A 19415-nucleotide genomic window follows, 5' to 3' on the forward strand; every position below is an offset into this window, starting at 1 on the left:
TGTCTCTGTATTCATTGAATCTGTACAGTAGCATAGAACTAGTTTCAAAAGAGATCCTTGTTTGAGAGAAATGAATGTGTATTATTCATGGATGAAAAGCAGAGTTAGTCTGAGAAATTCATACAGAGACTACTTAAGTGTGTATCATGTGTAAAGTGTTGTGTGAGGTTTAAATATAGTAAGATTTTTGGTTATTATTTTCTGCTGGTGGAATGTGAAAATCGTGATAAGTACTGTCGTCTCTGTGCAGCTGGAAATACACCACAAATAGTTTTCTTATGTTGCTTACACTGCTAATGCTACAACATCGAAACACAATTATATTATTGACAATAATTCTTAAGAGGAAGTGATCAACCCTTTCCACTCCAGTGGTGAGTGCCTCTCATCATTGCGAATTTTGTTTTCCACTCCAGTATAAGCCCCCCCCCCCCCCCCAATCAGAATGATTTTTTGTAGCTTTTACATGCAACCATCTTGTATCTGACTGTACCAAGAATCAGTTTCTCATAGTATGGCTATCTAGAGAAACTTGGGTGAACGCGGAGTGAACTGTGGCAGTTACATTGAGAGAGAGTTTGTAGTTATAACACTCAAGTTAGTAGGTACAAAATTTCTGGGTCTTCATGAGGAAGAGATTGTGGAGCCTTTAGACGAATGTCTAAGTGAAAAACAAGAGTGACAATGATTTAGATGTGTTTGATTTGTAAACAATTAAAGTCAAATGGTGATGAAAACAGTCCACCCTAAAGAATTTCAAATAATATCACACAATGAAAAGCTTTGTGTTGTAATGCTTATGTAAATATATTTGAATGAAAGCACACTTTCTAGTTTAATGTATACCCTATTTATTGGTCAGCGGCCTCATTGGTTCCACAGAGAGACTCGTGCAGTTCTCTGTGGTGCACTTGCTGCCGGCCCAGGTGGCGGTGATTTAAATAGGAACACACGATGATGCTCTGTGTCTACGTCGCTGAGTGCAGAGGGTTAAAGAATCCTGGACAAGATAACATTAACAATTTACAGAGTGCGGAGCTGTAGCAATTCCTGTACCAGTAGCAACCATAAAGCTACAGGTGCTATAGCATGGAAGCAAATACTCAGTATATCAGATATGTAACCTTTTTAGGTAGGATTCCAGTATGGTTAGTGCCACAAGGCCGCGGTGGTCTCGCGGTTCTAGGCGCGCAGTCCGGAACCGTGCGACTGCTACGGTCGCAGGTTCGAATCCTGCCTCGGGCATGGATGTGTGTGATGTCCTTAGGTTAGTTAGGTTTAAGTAGTTCTAAGTTCTAGGGGACTAATGACCACAGCAGTTGAGTCCCATAGTGCTCAGAGCCAGTGCCACAAGGCCTTACTGCTGTAATTGATGTCCATTCCTCATTTCATTCCATGTCTCTTTATGCTGTGATGGCAGAACATAATTAGTTACAGGCATTGAACCTTACTTTCATTTTGAGATCATGAAAAAGAGTTGAATTTGTTTTTAGAAAAATTCTACCCAAGAAGGAGGAAAGGACAGCTTATATGGGAATGTTTATATTCATATGAAATACAAACAGATCATATTTGCCATAATCTAGTTACACCAGTTAATCTTTGATCTGACCCCCAGATTTGGGAGGAGTTGACACTAAAATTAATCACCCCAGATTAGGTTTTCTGTGGGCTATTAAAATATATTAAGACAAATGCAAGTATGGTCCATTTGGAAAATTTATTTAGCATTTGCTGCTGTTGGACAATCATAAACAACTAACTTCATGGACTTTCCTGGCGATTTGTTGTCATCTCACAGAATCTGGTGTACTGCCAGTGGTCAGCGTCTTCCCAGTACGATATTTCAAAGTTTAACTCGCTTTCTTCATCGGATGTTTCCTGAGAGTGGTTGCGTTGCTGACCTGGTCCCATACTTATGCCTGGGCGGTGCCTGGTGTTCACTGTGGCATCTGTGCCCATCAAAAGATACAGCTACAGCAGGTATGGATGGCATAGTGAACACAAGGCATAAATACGGGACATGGCCAGCAAAGCGACCAGTCTCAGGAAACACCTTATAAAGACACCAAGTTACGATGTCAAAATATTGTGTTATGAAGATGCAAACCACCAGCAGTACACCTAATTCTGTGAAATATAAACAGCCAGTTAAAGAAAAAAAGAAACATCAAAGATCGATGTCCATGTTTATGGGATTTATGGGAGCACATGAGATTTCTGCTCATTTGAAAATGGAACAGCATCTGGTGGCTTACTACACTGTCTAATCAACTCAGCACAATCAAGTAGACTACTGCAGCATGCTGTTTTTCCTTCCACTTCTCTTGAAGGAATCTGCAGTCCTTTGTCCTCTCTAAATTGTTCATATCAGGTTAACCTACAGTTGTATTTTGTGTAACGAGGGCAGCCCCCCACCTCTCTCTCTCTCTCTCTCTCTCTCTCTCTCTCTCTCTCTCTCTCTCTCTCTCTCTCTCTCTCACACACACACACACACACACACACACACACACACACACACACACACACACACACACCTATAATATATTATGGTTGTGGAGCCTTTCAGACAATAGCTCATATCTTGGTATAAAGCCTACTCATTTCCCCTACTATTGGTGGACGATTCACAGGTGTTTGACTTAGTTCTCAGTTGTCTTTGTGAAAGTGGTTATTATTCTCAGTTATAAGGTTTTAATCTACCTCTGGAGCAGGAGCAGGGGCAGGGTTGCTGGGAATGGGAGGTTTCCCACTGTGTGCTAGCTATGGGAGGGGGGGGGGGGGGGGTCACTAACCATACTATTTCATCCTTCATTTACTCTGTTTCAGTTGCTTCTAGATTCAGTTTGCCTCTGTTCTATTCTAGGTGTTAAACTCTGTTGAATAGTGGATCTTCTTCACTGGAATGGATCAAGGGTGCAACAGCTGTGGGTGAGACAGTTCTTCTCACATGCAGAGCTCTGGGGAAACACACCTGCTGACTTCCCTTTCTCTTCATCTTGATTTTGTTGTTGACAGTACAAAAGATATGCATAACATTTTTAGCCTTTATGCTTTTACTGTTATGAATCTCCCATTTAGATCAGAAAACATCCTCAGTGGATGTCTCTACTTTTGAATGCACAACTCTTGAATCGATTGGATTGAGGCACTAATGACCTCATGGTTTGATCCCTTATACCCCTCCCTCCCCCCTCCCCCCACTTCCGTCAACCTAGTTTATACAGGAATCTGAAAAAAGAATGTGAGGGGCAATCCTGGATGGTATATGGCACCTTCTGCACCACATCGCTGCAACTGGGAGAGTATCACTGTCCCCAGCTGTAGAGAGTAGCTGTTGTTCTCCCTGTCCTACACTTTATTTGATTCAGTTTGTGCCAGATGATCCAAGCAGGATTGAAGCTCAGAGCTTTGATGGTTGGGTTCTCGACTCACAAGAAGCCTTGCCAGTGTGTCATTCACGACTCCAATTTCCAGGCATCCACAGGATCAAAAGCACTGGCTAACAGGTTCGTGGCAGTTCTCAAAGTTCATCTGAACTGTCACCTTTCCACCTAACATACTGGGTGGTCATAATTAAACTGACAGTGTTCACAGTGCTGCAGTGTGGGCCATATACATAACAGGATGCTGAAGCATTGCAGGTATGTTCATTAATCGATGCACATGCAGAGTACGCTGAGGAAGATAATTGTTCCAATCTCTGCCACCAGGTGAAAATATGGTGCTGCAAACCAGTCAGTATGTGAGATGTTTCCTGCTTTGCTTGGCAGTGCTTTTTGATTTCTTTGGTGAAGTGGCTGTTAATACAAATGGTTAAGAAGGTTAAAATTTTCCATACAAAAAGCGGTAACTATGAAAAGGAGGTGTGTGCACTGCTGGTGAAGTTAGTTTATCAGAACAGCAGCATTGCATTGCTGGAATATTGCTGACAGAAACAGCTGCAAAGAGGCCCATGTCAATAAACGGTCTAAGGAATATGATCAACGTACTTGAAGAAACAGGCAAATTAGATGGTACAGCAGGGAGAGGGAGGCGGCCTATTCCCATGGCAGTTGTTGAAGTTGCTGTAGCTATAGGCGACTGTCCAGCACATGCCCCATATTCCGAAACCAGTGCTAGAGCTGTGTGATGGATATTGTCTGTCCCCCGGTCAACAGTTCAAAAGATTTTGTGGTGCATTTTATGTGGATACCCCTATAAGATTTAGAATATACGTGAAATGAAGCTCCAAGTTACGCTACAACACCGTGACTTTGCCCTTCATTTTTTGCATGCGTAGCAATTGATGACATGTGGTCGGTTCAAATATTCTTTAGACAAGGTACATTGTAATCTACACAGTGCTGTGAATGCACAGAACTGTCACATGTGGAGTTCTACTCCAGCACATGTTGCCCAGGAACGTCGACTGCCCTCAGCTAATGAAACTGTGTGGTGTGTTTTTCACCAGCTCCTTCATTCTCAGTCCATTTTTCTTTGAGAAGATGTCACCTTGTGGGCCTGACATCTGCACATCTTATGACCTCCTTTTGCAGCACGTGATTCTAGCTTTGCGAGAAAGTAACTGTGCCCACATCAATATTTTCATGCAACATGGGGCGATATCGCATGTTGTTTGCCATGTGAAAGATTTGCTCCAAGAAACCTCCTGTAACGACCATATCTCTCTAGACAATTTCGTAATCCCCTGACCTATATCCAATTGACTTCTGGTTGTGGGGATATCTCAAGATTATGTCTATCAGAAATGTATCCAGGTGCTTCCAGATCTGCAGGATAGTGTGCGACCTTGATTACACCGGATGTGCTGTGAGCAACTGTCAAACTGTCATGTTACGGTTGGAGCATGTGGCTGAGTCAGGATACCACACTGAACACATGTAGCTTGTGACCATATCCATGTAAACGTACCAGAACCACCATTATGTTTTCTTGTTCCTCCCCTTTCCTTGCACCCACACCACATTCTGACTTTTTACGGAGACATATTTTCACCTGGTGGCAGAAAGTGGAGCTATTATTTTTTTAGAGTACTCTGCAAGCACACTGATTAATAAATTACGTACAATGTTTCAACATCGTGTGAAGTATTGAGCCCACACTGCAGCATTTGGAACACTGTCAGTTTAGTTATAACCACCTACCTTGGGCTATGCTGCAGAACAGTCTCTCTCCACAACCTAGACACAAAAAATATTGGCAGTGTTCTGTTTTCTTCTTGTTTGCGCATTCCATATTATCAGTACATCACAGGTGGAAGCAGATATCCGGTTGACAGTTGAGTGGCATACTGGATGTAATATAAATGGCCTGTTGAAGTTACCTTTTGGAAAAATAAATTGCTGGTATCCTTCCCTGACCTCACTTCAACTGCCACTAATAACCTCTTAGGAGAGTATCTCTACCCGACTTGATAAAATAATCACAGAAATGTAGCTAAGTTGAGGGCGTGAGGAGAGGCATGTTGGGTACTGCATAATAAATAATTTTCACTAGGGGTTAAGAGAAACGACAGGTTTATTCAGGTAATTAAATTACAACAGGGAACACTGAATGAGCTTAAAATTTAATTGTCCTTAACAAAAGTCTCTTGCTGATTCGATAAAATTAAATATAAGAGTGGCACAGTAAGAATAGTGCCCTTGCTGACTCACCCCAAAAATAAAAGCTCTTCACATGTCCCATATGAGTGTGGACACAACAAAGTCATTGCCTCATTGCCTATTATTCACTGGCACAGACACAATTTTTGTAGACAAAAGGTGTGGAATTGAATGTGTCTCGTGGTAGAAATGGCCAGGGCATGACTCAAAGATATCAAACACGACACAGTTATGTGAGCATTCTGGCCATGAAATGCAGGAGCTTGAAACTTTTTTGTTAGTACACATGTGGGCACAAACCCTTGCTGGTAGGAGGGAATGCCTTCTGGCATAAAGGCCTTGTTTTACATGCCGAGCTGCTTTGCAAGAGAGGGGTTGCATGGGAGAGTCTCAGTACCTTGCGGTGAGTGTCTGGGATACAAAGTGCATTGCCACATGGTGTGTCTGTGGCTGCATGAGAGTGAGCGGAAAATTTGATGTTGCACTGTGACAGAAAGATCTGAATTGAGAATGAGGTTTGGCTGACCTAAGCTTAGCTGGGTCCAGAGCTATTGTCTTGGTCTCAGTAGTCAGTGACTGTAGTAGATGGGTGTCTGGTCACATGGCAGAAACCCACAGCATTAGCAGAGGGCCATAGTGAGTTAGCCACACATGGAATGGGGCTGGAATGTTTGTGCAGCAACTGGGAGGTTAAATCATTATATTCTGTCCTTTTCTAAACACATGAGTGTGTGTCAAATAATATATACATGTGTCACTATTTTCCACACACTGATTACCATATAAGTCCTAGACTCTTGAACACAGTGAGGTCTTAAGTGTCAGCTCTGGAAAGTTTCTTGTGTCAAGCAGTGGCCATGCACATTGTAGTCAGGGCAGTGAAACTGGCTTGAATTAAATACTTTGTGCTTATTTCGATATCTCCTCAATGTTGTTATGGCACGCGCGCGCGCACACACACAGTAGGAAATATGTTTACAAAACATCATTATTAGAAAGAAAATTTAGAAGTTTATGGATACAAAGGTGACTTGTAAGGCTCTAAAACAATTGTGTGTATGTTGGTATTGCTAGGAGTCTCTGGTAGCAAAGGGGGGGGGGGGGGGGTGTTGAAGGTGGGACAGTTGTTGATAACCAATAAGTTGTTGCTGTATTGGCAACACCCACATTAACAATGCGTTTCATTTATGTAGCAGTGCGTGAAGACATGGAAGAGGAGATTTTGCTTGTTATCTTGACTCACAGCCTCCACCTCCTCCCTGTTATAGATCTTACAAATTTTAAGTTCACTCCAAATAATTGTTACAATATTTAAAGTCATTTGCTATCAAAATTATAGTGTTGTGAGGTCAGTAACCTTAGCCTTCAAACTTGAATTGTACAGAGAGAGTGGGGTGAATGTAAAAGAGATTGGGGCATCAGTGTCTGCTAGTGCCTCTCTCTCTCTCTCTCTCTCTCTCTCTCTCTCTCTCTCTCTCTCTCTCTCTCTCTCTCTCTCTCTCTCTGTGTGTGTGTGTGTGTGTGTGTGTGTGTGTGTGTGTGTGTGTGTGTGTGTGTGTGTGTGTGTGTGTGTTTTTTTTTTTTCTCTCTCTCTACATTTGTTGCCCCCCCACCACCACACTTGCTTCATAATTCCTTCTTCCTCTCTCTTAAGTTCATGGTCCTACTTCCACAATCCAGTATCCCCCAGAGCAGCCATTCTCCTTGAACAGCCTCAGCACTGTTTAATTAACATACTCCCTCTGTCCTGTATACAATGTATACAATGTAAACTTACACTAGCTTCATTTTGACACTGCCCTATTATTCTAGGCTCTTCCTGTACTGTTCATCCATCTGGCCATATGTGCTCCCCTCACATGCTGTCAAAAACAACATGTCCCTGTGCATGTGGTATTTTTATAGATACATATGATAGTGTGTTTCGTGTGAATTATTTGCTGATGGTATACTGTACCTTATGCTCAAAGCTGTAAAGAGAGTAGAGTGAATTTTGCCACTTGTCATGTTTGATAGCTTATTAGAGCAAAAGACATAGTAGAGAACAACTTCACGGTTTTGGTTTACTCTGGGAGAAAAGTGATAAACACAGTACTGTTGTGTAGTATTGGCTGTAACTCCATTGATAAACACAAGTGAAATGTGTGATTACAGTTCAGTGTTGCCATGTAAAAAGTTATAGGCGTTGAAAATTGTAGAGCAGCCACAAGTCGCATGTAACATTTTCTTTATTTTTACATGTTTCACTTGAACAACACAAGCATTTTGAGAAATTACATAGTGACTGCCACACATTACAAATACAGAGATTTGTTTGAGGATCACTGTTTCATTATGATGTCACATGACATGGAGCAACTGTTGATATGACACTGCATAATAACAGCATATTTTTGGGCCTGAGCTAAGGACAAGGCTTTGTGTTGGTGTGGGCATCTACAGAAGAGGGACCACAAAGGGTGGGAAAACAACTAATGTTCCCCTCAGGCACCACTTATCTTGTTCCTCAATGTAGCATTGTGTTTTAATGTTTCCCAGTGTGCCCATGGCCAACGTCACCTTACTTAAAATGAAGTGAATAATAGAGAAAGATACATAAATTACTTACCAGATTCTGTTAAGTAATTCAGTTGTCACACGGTAAGGAATAGAGCGTATTATTAACTAACAACTCATTTGTCTACCTGAACAAGGTTTTGTTGTTTCACATGTTATCATGATCTTAAGACAAAACATTACTTCTTTGCCTGAATTTGTATGGAGATTTGAGTATGGGTGGAAGTGTATGGTGTGTCTATCATGTTATAGTACATTTATAAGCATGTTTAAGTTCAACTCAAAAATATGACTTGCATTTTTCATTGTAGTTTCATTTTGTGTAAGGCCTAATCTGTATCACTTCAGGCAGGGGGTTACCTTAATAGTCTCGGATGTTAATGAAATTAGACTATGTTAAAATTCTGGAGTATGTAAGAGAGACACAACTTTTGTTTTCTTCTAAAAAAAAAAAAAAAAATCCTGCCCCCAGATATGGGCCGCCAAAGATGACACTGTGAACACCATTTTGAAGATGTGAATTTCGTAATTTTTTTTTTTTTTTAATGCTGTCTCTCTGTAACAGTTCTAGATATTTTATTAGAGTTCTTTTTACTTGAAAGATGATTGCTTTATGATTACAATGGTATCCTCTGTTTGCACATAAGTGTCAAAGTACTTTTAATTTCCCTTTTTTAATTTTTTTTTATATAATTTTTTTCTCAAAATTCCAATTGAGAAAAGTTACATTTTTTTTCTGTTGATCAATACCATGTAGTACTATATTCTGTGTAAAGGAGAGCTTCCACTTTTAAGTTGGGCAGGTTTTATTTTTAAACAATCATTTTTTTAACTTTCAAGGGTAACATATGTCTTCACTAAAATTGTTCCTTACTAATTTATTTGTTACAGTGTTCATTTCTATTGTCTTTGTTCCATTTATTTCTTTTCACATTCATTGTTGCAGATATTTTGTACACTTTGTTGTACTTTCTTGTCAATTGCTTTGTTGTTTTTGTTCAGTACAGGTTTCTATATTATAGTTGTTCAGTGCTAATTTGTTTACTGAAGAGGCTTCTAAAAAATCTGAGACCATCCAGTGAATTCTTTGTATTCGAGAGGAATTTGCCGCTCGGCACAGTTGCAGTGTGTTTTGTGTATTTGAAATGTCTTCTGACTGGGGCTACAAGAGAGTAAAGGGTGCTGACTGTTTGCATATCAATAAAAGAGTGATATATAAGACAAACAAAAAAACAGACTTTGTTTAAGTTGGGAATAATTGTTCTAATTTGAAGACTCTGTTTGAAAGTGAAGAGGTTTCTAGTGATGACTTTTTGTGTTCTAAATGTTTTGACAGAATAACAACGATAATATTTGAACAAAGTGAAGCCTCCCATGGTGCAGATGATTTAGATTTTGCATCAGTAGAGGAAGAATTAAATACCTCGAATTAGTCAACCACAGAGGTAGATGTTAGTCCTGTAAAGAAACTATGGTCAGTGAAGTAGAGTCATAAGCTCTATGCATCAAGAAAGCACAGAGAAATTACTAAAGCCATGGATGAATACACTACAGCTAAACTGGCCACACTCTTCAAAGTAGAAATTCAGTCTTCTTACACCTTGTGCCAGGAATTTTTCACAAATATCAACTCACCTGTTGAATATTGTGCATCGTACAGTGAAAAGGTGCAAGTTTTAACTATTATTCCACAGACATTTTCAAAGAAAACAACTTTGAACCATGTTCATCAGTATCAAAGTAGATGATAGGAAATCAAGAAATGTGAGGTTGGTAAAAGTAGTCTTTGGGAGACCTGATCCGTATTATGGTCATCCTGTAGAAGCAGCTCCAGTTTAGACAGCACAGTCATTTTATCTGGAAGATAAATGGGACTGTTCTCGCCAGAGTGCCGGCAAAAAAGACACTATAACTGTAACAGTTGAAGGTCAAAAAGATGTGAAAGTGAAGCGGTACATGACTCGCAGTATTAAAGAAACTTTTGTTGTTTATAAAAGCAACTATACAACTTCACATATTGGAAGATCAAAATTTGATGCACTAAGACCTAGGGATGACGATTGATGTTTGTACTGCATGAATTTTGAACTTTGTGTGGTAACTTTGAGGAACTTAATGGAGCACATGTCATATGACACCGTGGTTGGGTGTATGATGTCTTTAGTACTCTGTGGTGTAAAGTGAGAGATTTGTTTGTTTCAAGAGTGTGGTGACTGCCCTGGAAAGGGAGGGCTGTCTTTACAGACACTTGGCCTGGAAGACATAGCAGATAACTCTGAATAAATTACATATCCAACATGGGAGGAAAATAAACTAATTAAGTAAACTGTTGCCTTTGACAGTTTCATTGATGAACTTGGTAAATGGTCAGTGAAAGCAGTAACACATTAGCATCTGAAGACATTGCAACAACATCACATTGCACAAGTGACAGGGTGTGTACAGGCTGACTAACTATGTTTAGTGCTTCACTGTTACTTTTGCTGAGAACTGGTTTGTAATTCTCCCACAATGAGCAGGTTTCAATTTTTACAGGAGTGACATTTTCAAAACAAGACCACAAATGTTGCAATTATAAATGATAAGACATGACTCAGCACATGCTTTGCTAGCAATGTGCAAAATTCTTCAACTGCAAACAGAGGCAGAGATCATTATTATTTTTGATGGTGTTCCTAGTCATTTAAAAAAATCGTTACCAGCTGTCTGAATTGAGTAAGTCGATTGTGTCAACTGACTGGATATACAGTGCTACTGGTCATGGGAAGGGGCCTCGTGATGGTGTAGGTGGCCTGCTGAAGCACTGTGCTACAAAACATAATCTTTACAGACCAAATACAGCTGTGATTCAGAATGCTGAGGCATTTACAAGAGTCGTGAAATTTTACACATCCACAGCCCTCATTCTTTTGCCCAAAGAGGAAATCGGAGAATTCTGTGAGTGGAAAAAAAAAGAAGAATGTTCCAAACTAACTACAGCTGTGATAGGAATGCAGACGACACATTTTTCAACTCAGTGATGGGCGAAATCATATTGCATGCACATTAAAGAGCAAGAAAGAAGAAATTCTGTTTGTTTGGCCTGCACCTCAGAATCAGCAGGATAATTTTCAGATTCACAACGTGAGACGGGGGATGTTTGTGGTGTGTGGGTGTGTGTGTGTGTGATTGTGACGTGGGGTGCAGAGATTGTAGACACCAGTTATTAGTTAAACGATACTGTAGTGAACTTTATGCTACCACGTGGACCTGCTGCTGGATATAGGTTTCCAGGTGAAGAACGGCAGCAATGCCATTTGTGCTCACTTCCTGTTTACAATGTTTTGAAGATTGTAAGTGCTCCAGTTCCTATTGGTTCAGCAGGAAGGCATCACTCTATATCAAAGGAAGATACTGAAGCAGTGGAACACATTTTTAGTTCATTGACTGGCTAATTTCAGTGCAAGACAGAGTGCACAGAAGTTGTATAAATTGAAACGTTTAAGTCTTTGGACCTTTCACTTACTTTTTGGCACCATTTAAAATGCTTGAAAAATGAGTGTCTTACTCATCTTTCAACACTAAAATTATGTTACATAAAGCTAGGTTTTGAATTTTATGAGCCTGTTATGTGCTAATCATAAACCACTTATGTTTCAAATGAGAAAAAAAAAACCACAAAATATCTAGACTTGTACCAGAAATACAGCATTTTAAAACTTTTTACAAAATTCGCATCTTGAAAATTGTATGTGCAGTGTTATCTTTGGAGGGCTGTATCTCGGAGCAGAAATTTTTTTGAGAAAAGAATAAAATTTGTGTTCCTTACTTAGTCTTTCATTTTAAGCCTGCCTGAATTGATATGGTTTACGCTGTAAATTCTCCATCATTTGGAGGGGTATTGAATACAAAATTAATTTTTCCCCCAAAAAGAAACTGTGGGAGTGTCTTAGCATGTTGTATAACTGTACCATGTTGTTAGATTGTTGTAAAATAATTAACTTTTTGGTAATTTTCTGTGGTCTATTAACAGTTTTCCTATCTGTTTCAGGAGGAGAAAGATGATAATTCATTCTCTAACATTTTCAGTTAGAAAGAGAAAAATATTTAAGCTGTAAGTCTGTAAATTGTAAAGATATTCATTAGATAGTGTGCAGTTTTACTTTGACTGCATAAATATTAGTTGGGCCAATAAAGTAAATAGCAGTTGTACGAGGGTTGGAACTTTAATAGTGGCAACTATTTATTTACAGCTCATACAAAATAGATACGTGTTTCAAAGTTTTACTGGCCTTCAAACTAGTCACCAGCATTGTGTATAACCCATTGCCAGCGATGTGGAAATCATTGGATACTCTTAGCATTGCCAGTTGTGTTGACAGTTCGAGTGGTGCGGACTGTTGCCCGACGAATTTGTAGCAGTTGTGAAGCAAATGCTGTGAAGTGTTTCCTTCAGTTTAGAAATAGTTTAACTCACGAGGACTTAAGTCTGGGGAGTGCAGTAGGTGGTATAGCACTTAGCAGCCTCATCCGTCAAACAAATCAGTAACAGCTTGCACTGTACATGCTTGCAAAATGATGGTCAGATCCTGCAGAAAGTGTCATCACTTCTGTCTCTAAGCTGGTCATATGTTGTATTCCAAAAATGAACAGTATTTTCTGTGAATATTGTCAATGGGCTTGCCGCAGTGGTAACACTGGTTCCTGTCAGATCACCGAAGTTAAGTGCTGTCAGACTGGGCTAGCACTTGTATGGGTGACCGTCCAGTCTGCCAAGAGATGTTGGCAAGTGGGGTGCGCTCAGCCCTTCTGAGGCAAGCTGAGGAGCTACTCGATTGAGAAGCAGTGGCTCTGGTTTCGTAAACTGATATACGGCCGGTAAAGCGGTGTGTGCTGACCACATGACCCTCCATATCCGCATCCAGTGACGCCCATGGACTGAGAATCACACCACAGTGGCTGGTTGGTACCGTTGGGCCTTCCAAGGCCTGTTTGGACAAAAGGGGGGGGGGGGGGGGGGTGCTACATATTGCGCCATCAGACACGGTGAAACTTGGCATTAGGGGCATGAGCACACCTTCACTTTTGTAGGTTTTAAGGAGCTTCTACGGAAGTTATAAGTCAAATACATACAGATTTGATTAACAGTGTGCACGGTTTGTAACATGCACTGCTAGTCCCTACCACTCAACTACTAGTTTACCACCAGGTGGTAGCACACTGCAGCAGACTTATCTACGTTCGTCATAAATCCTGCTAGGTGGTAGCACACTCCACAGATATGCGAATTCACACACTATATACTAAAATTAGATCGGGCATCGGTATATGTTAAAGTTATACTGAGAGAGAAACCTATTTTGTGGCATTCTGAATGAGATATGGTATATAAAGTTTTGGATTTTATCATAGAGTAATCCATTTGAGGTGTTGGGAACCATAAAGCACATCATCGTTGATTGAGACTGTAGCATTTATTCGTGCTCTTTCATATGTTGAGCTTTATCTGTACTGTAGGCCCATATTGTTTGTATATTTGAACATTCACAAAAAGCTGTCTCACTGGTTTTTCTAATATTCACTTAATACGGGGTCAAAGACGGTGTGCTTTTAGCCCTTGTGGCTCTCATTGTCTCATTTGTATTCTAGTGAAGTTACCTTGCTAGTAGATAGTACTACTTAAATTTAATAATTTTCACAAATGGCAATTTGTGTTTGGACTTGGTTGTCTACTATGCAGGAATCGGCTTTCCTGTGAAGTGTGAATGTGTACTCTGTTGAATCTGTATTAAGTGCTAACTGAAAAGAAAATTACCAGTAAAAGTTAGCCACAAAGAAACTAGGGTATTCCAGACCAGATTCATTGTTTGAGAAAGTGAGCAAATAAGGGTGACTACAACTACTTATTTAACAAATAAGTGCATAATAAGTGTAAGTTGTTATGTGAGTGCAACGTAAGAATGCCCAATTTTTCAGCCCAAAAGTTAATTAGTTAACTAATACATGAACTAGCAATCTTATGCAATTTTCCAAAGAATTAAAAAGCACGAAAACTCCCACTTGCACAATGCGAAAAAGAGAATAGTGAAAGCTTGAACATTATTTCGTTCTTGCCGCAAACTGTACCTGATTATGTATAAAACAACAAAGTTCCACAAAAACAATTCATCCTTTTTTCAAACAAGTTATGCATATTATTGTTGATAGTGGCAGAAGTTTTATAAATATGTTGATGAGCATAAATTTTATACAGCAGGTGCTATCAATTTCGCACTCATGTTTATCTGAATTTAAAAATTTGTGAACACCTGGAAAGTATATCTACAACTCACCACGGGGCAGTTCAAATCCCTATCTGACCATCCAGGTTTAGGTTTTCTGTAGTCTCCCCTAAATTGCGTAATGCAAATGCTTAGGTAGTTGCCTTGAGAAGGACGCAATTGATTTCCTTTCCCATTCTCTACCCAGATCTCATTAATGGGCTGTTTAAGACTTATCTTTCTGTGTCACATTCAGCTTTGTTGACTGTTATTGCATGACTGCTTGATTGCGTTCATATTGGGTGGCAATGATTGCTAGATCACAGTTCAAAGTTATGTAGAATGCTCATTGAATCAAATGAATAATTAGAGAATTGATATCACCCTTTGATTGGAAGGTTTGTCTAAGTCACAAGAGAGAGTTTCTGAGCAGTCTTTCACAATGACCATAAACTGTTGTGTATAAGAAAATCATAGGACCACTTACACTTGGATGAGCACTGCTGACCTGCATTTCCTCTGCTACTTAATGAGAATTGCACAATGCAGGAATGCCATTAGAAAATCAAATGACTTTACATCGTGATTCATCTACAGTTCATGAGTCCAGGCAAATGTGCTGCATCTTATGCAATGACATACAGTCTCTCTCTCTCTCTCTCTCTCTCTCTCTCTCTCTCTCTCTCTTTCTCTCTGATTTGTCTTCTTATTCAATATACTATGTAAGTATTTTCTTGTAATATTAAACTGGATTTTTTAAACTGTGGTTATTGAATAGAACAGTGCATAACAAATGAAATATTTTACTTTGTCTGTAAATGATAATTTTGTTGTCAAAATTCTTGATGATGACATTTTGCTAGAACGTCTAATTTTGACAGTAATAGCAGTATTGAAGGCAGTAGTTGCTATGGGTATACTATGGGATAGTGGAAGTAATTGTATCATTCTTTTGGAACAGTGTCAATTCAAGGCCCATTTTCTTGGAAGTCTTCCAATCTTCAGATCCCCTATTAGATGGAAGTGTGTGTCATCATTATATTATTTTTATTCCTTACATAAATATTTATCGGGCTTCTTGCCAGAGACACTCTCTAGTTTTTATGATCTCGTTATGCTATTTTTTGTGATCTTGTTATGCTATGTGACACTATTCGGTGTATGGGTTCTGTGTCTAATGATCTAATTATTAATTGATGGCTGAACCCTTATTGTTCTCACATCTCTCCAGACGTAAATAATCTGTTAGTAATAATTTTATATAGTATTGCTGTGGTAATTACAGGTGCCCCAATGTCCGTGTGTGAATCTTTACTCAGCATGGTGCTGCAGTCTGTTGAAAATGTTCTAAAGTGAGTATCTGCTTTTCTCTTATATCAGTTATATCAAGAAGCCATTATGTTTCAATTTCATAATTTTCTGTTTGTGAAATGATTGTTTATTTTACATTGCTTCTTTTTATGTCGACAGAAAAGCTGAAACGTTAAAGGACCAGCTAATGAACATAGAAAATATTGCATGTGATAAAGATGGTATGGTTTGTCAACAAAAGCTCCAGGTATGTTTGTTTATTTCCTGTGATTATTCTCCATTTGCGTAACTAATAGTTTTAATTGAAAATGCCATTTCGAATAAAATTGTATCCAAATTATGAAATGTATTGCTTTTTATTGTAATATTTTAACAACAAAAATTGCTACAATGTAATCCGTATTTTTAAACTGCCAAAAGAATTTAAAATGTTGATTTATTACTGTCATAACGAAGTTTCAGCTTCATGTTAAAATTTCTTCATGTTGACACCAAGCGAGGTGGCACAGTGGTTAGCATACTAGACTTGCATTCTGGAGGACGACAGTTCAATCCTGCATCTGGCCATCCTGGTATAGGTTTTCCGTGATTTCCCTAAATCGCTCCCGGCAAATGCCGGGATGATTCCTCTGAAAGGGCACGGCCGACTTCCTTCCCTAATTCGATGAGACTGATGACCTTGCTGTTTGGTCTCTTCTCCCAAACAATCCAACCAACAAAACTCTTCATGTTGAATTACACAAAGTGTCACACACTTCTTTCAAAAATGGAGTAGACATACATTAGTGTATTTTTAAAGTTTAGGTTATTCTTCATTTTCAGAGAATATATCATGATGCCCTTATCCGCGATTTGGAGTATTCATTAGATCATAAGGCTGAAGTTGACCTATGGAATCATGGTTTTCGAAACAGTATTGTTACTCTGCAGAGCCTTGCAAGAGATAAAAAGGTGAGATTAATGTTTATTATAAAAAAGACAAGACAAACAATACCAATATCTTTAGAATCTCTCTCTCTCTCTCTCTCTCTCTCTCTCTCTCTCTCTCTCTCTCTCTTTTTCTCTCTCTCTCTCTTTCTCTCTTTCTCAGCAAAGAAAAATGTTTGCCCTCTGCACCTGCATGCCTGTTAAACTGTAAAATGTGTGTCAGGTGACAGCTCTTGTTTGTGTTTGGCAAGAGCAAACCAACATCTGCACTTTGTTGCACATAATTGACAATGTGTCAATTTTGTGATGTATATAAATGTGGAAAGGTAATGTGGAGTGACTGTCACTATCATTATATGTTAAAATAAGTATGTGGTACATATTTGTTAAGTTTGACATCATTGGCTTTAAAGGAAAAATACTGCAGATGAAAGCCTAATGCATGTTGGTTGGGCCTAATTGGAGAAAAACTCAGGAAATGAACCCATAAAGCTTGGGGTTAGATTTGGCAAAACCTTGTAGAGCATGACCTGCAGGCTAGTCAGTGCCATCATTCCTCTGTTGTCACAAGCTCTGGAGCTTATGTTGCTTGCAGATTTGGAATGTGGTATGCTTTCAATAACTGCAGTCTTTGGTAAACCTTTTTATCAAAGGGGCAGTTGACTTCTGAGACATCTACAGCACACCAGCTATGATAACTTTGCGTGGGTGTGTAGGATTTTACTTGAGTCCAGATGAATTCTGCTATCTGCTGATAACACCCCAAATGGAATGGATGTACTGTCTGATGATCACAATCTGAGTGTAATACCCCAGTTAAAAATAATAATTTGCACCCTAATATGTCACAGTAAAAGGTTTGTTGGTACTCTGAAAATGCTACATAATTTTATTCTGACAGTACATTAATGATGTACGTGAAACAGGAAGACAGTTTGGATTGCCACATGTTTCCTCAAAATGTCCTGAAAATAATATAATTGAACATAACCAACTAGCTTTCAATGAGTTAATGCAGACCCGAGGCTGCAGAGAAAACTGTAAAACATGGATAATTCAAAATAAATGTGTGTTTACCAGGAACAGCTACTTGCTGTATTTGCAAAACATTCTACATGTAATATTTGAAAGCCACTGCATTACTTACACACTTAACATTGCTATAGGTAAACAAATTTTGTGCTACATCCTCTGATAACCGATCAGTGCGTTTCAGTGCCTTGGTGTGTGTGACAGTGTTCCCTTAATCGTGTCATCTCTGCTCATATCCTCCACTGAATACACTGAGTTATTGTCATCTATATCTTAACAATTGGAAATTTGTCTAAAAAAAAGTCAGTCAAACGAGTATCAGTATCGTATTCCATATTACTGACCTTAAAAGCTGCTTTCAGCAGTAGGTGTCATCATTTTTTTCATTTCAAAGCTAATGTTATCATCTTTATTTTCTCCCAGGCCATGCAAGTACTGTATATATCCTTGAGCATGTTCTGGGATTTCCAGAAACTGAGGATCTTTCATAAGATTCAAACAACAGTCTTGTTTCACAGCTGTGCTCGCACCTTATTCACTGGTTGTAAGAGTGACATAAGACAAATGGAAGATACCTCGCAAAAGCTATCAAACTGAGCATATGTAGTTCGCAAACCAGATAGTCTTCACCCTGATAATTGGGAGCTTGCTGCACTTGCAAGTTGCCCACCATTACACACATGCTGCCTTATCAATATCCTCTACAGGCAGATTTGAAAAATTCGTGCCCCAAGCTATACAGTTTGCACAGACGTCCCTGAAACACCAGTCATTGGGGAAAAAATTGAAAGTGGAAAAAAGAAAGAAAGAAAAAGGGGGACAAAGGGGTCTCAGATGTGTCACATTTGTTCTGTCATATGTGTCAAATGATACCTCTTGGGCAATCAATGAGATTCAGTAGCCCTTGAAACCACCAACTCTTTCTGGACTGCCAAACTCTACAGCAAGGCAACAATGAGAAATAACTTCATGGGTCCTGCCGTATCAGTGGCACATAAATTGGAATGAAATGCATATGGGAAAGGTTTTCAGGCAATTTTTAAACACTCACTTCCAACAAAATCTAACTATAACTTGGAAATTAAATGTGGATCACATCACTTACATTTAGAACTTTCAGGTCAGACACAACCTTCAATTTCAGTATATGTGTCAAGAATACAGATGTTATGTATCAAGGATAGTTCCACCACTGCTGAACTGGTTTTGACAATGAAATGAATGATACCCAATTACTCTATGGATACACGAATGATATTTGTAACGTTTTGAAGATGATGTTTCCTTATAGTGTTCCTGAATGTTTTTCACTTTTGTCTAAGGAAATGAGGTACCGAACAACTGATGGTCTGGCACCATATTTCCAAGAGAAAATTCTAGAAGAACCACATTCTTCATACTACACATTGAGTTCCGGAGAACTACGTATGTTAAAGATAAAAAAGAATGGCAGATATTACAAACAATCATAACATTGTGATCAGAGAGTAAGTGTTGCTTAACAAAGTGTCACTTAAGAACTTTCTTTACTAGTAAAGCAGATTGTGAAACAGTGCATCAGAAATTATGTGAAGCACTTTCTGAAGCCTACTTGTTCCTAAATAAATTCCTTATGCGGGGATCCAATGGACGTAATGTCAGTAAAGAGGGGTTTTCATCTTTTATATAGTGATGTCCAATAGACCTGGGTCAGACAGTTAGTGATGTCCAATATACTTGAGTCAGACAGTTTATAAACATCGGA

At 39.1% G+C, this 19415-nt stretch overlaps 1 protein-coding gene across 7 annotated transcripts in view; it reads left to right on the forward strand.

The window, feature by feature from the left end:
- LOC126299523 (uncharacterized) overlaps window positions 1–19415 on the forward strand; it is a 204364-nt gene that overhangs the window by 41924 nt on the left and 143025 nt on the right. For all 7 annotated transcript variants that reach the window (XM_049991498.1, XM_049991497.1, XM_049991492.1 and 4 more), the window contains 4 exons: window positions 12193–12255; window positions 15687–15753; window positions 15872–15959; window positions 16535–16663. In XM_049991498.1, the coding sequence (XP_049847455.1) occupies window positions 15695–15753; window positions 15872–15959; window positions 16535–16663 (276 nt within the window). In that variant the 5' untranslated portion in view covers window positions 12193–12255; window positions 15687–15694. The remainder of the gene's footprint in view (window positions 1–12192; window positions 12256–15686; window positions 15754–15871; window positions 15960–16534; window positions 16664–19415) is intronic.

This window comes from Schistocerca gregaria, chromosome X, assembly GCF_023897955.1.
Source record: "Schistocerca gregaria isolate iqSchGreg1 chromosome X, iqSchGreg1.2, whole genome shotgun sequence".
Taxonomy (NCBI): Eukaryota; Metazoa; Arthropoda; class Insecta; order Orthoptera; family Acrididae; genus Schistocerca; species Schistocerca gregaria.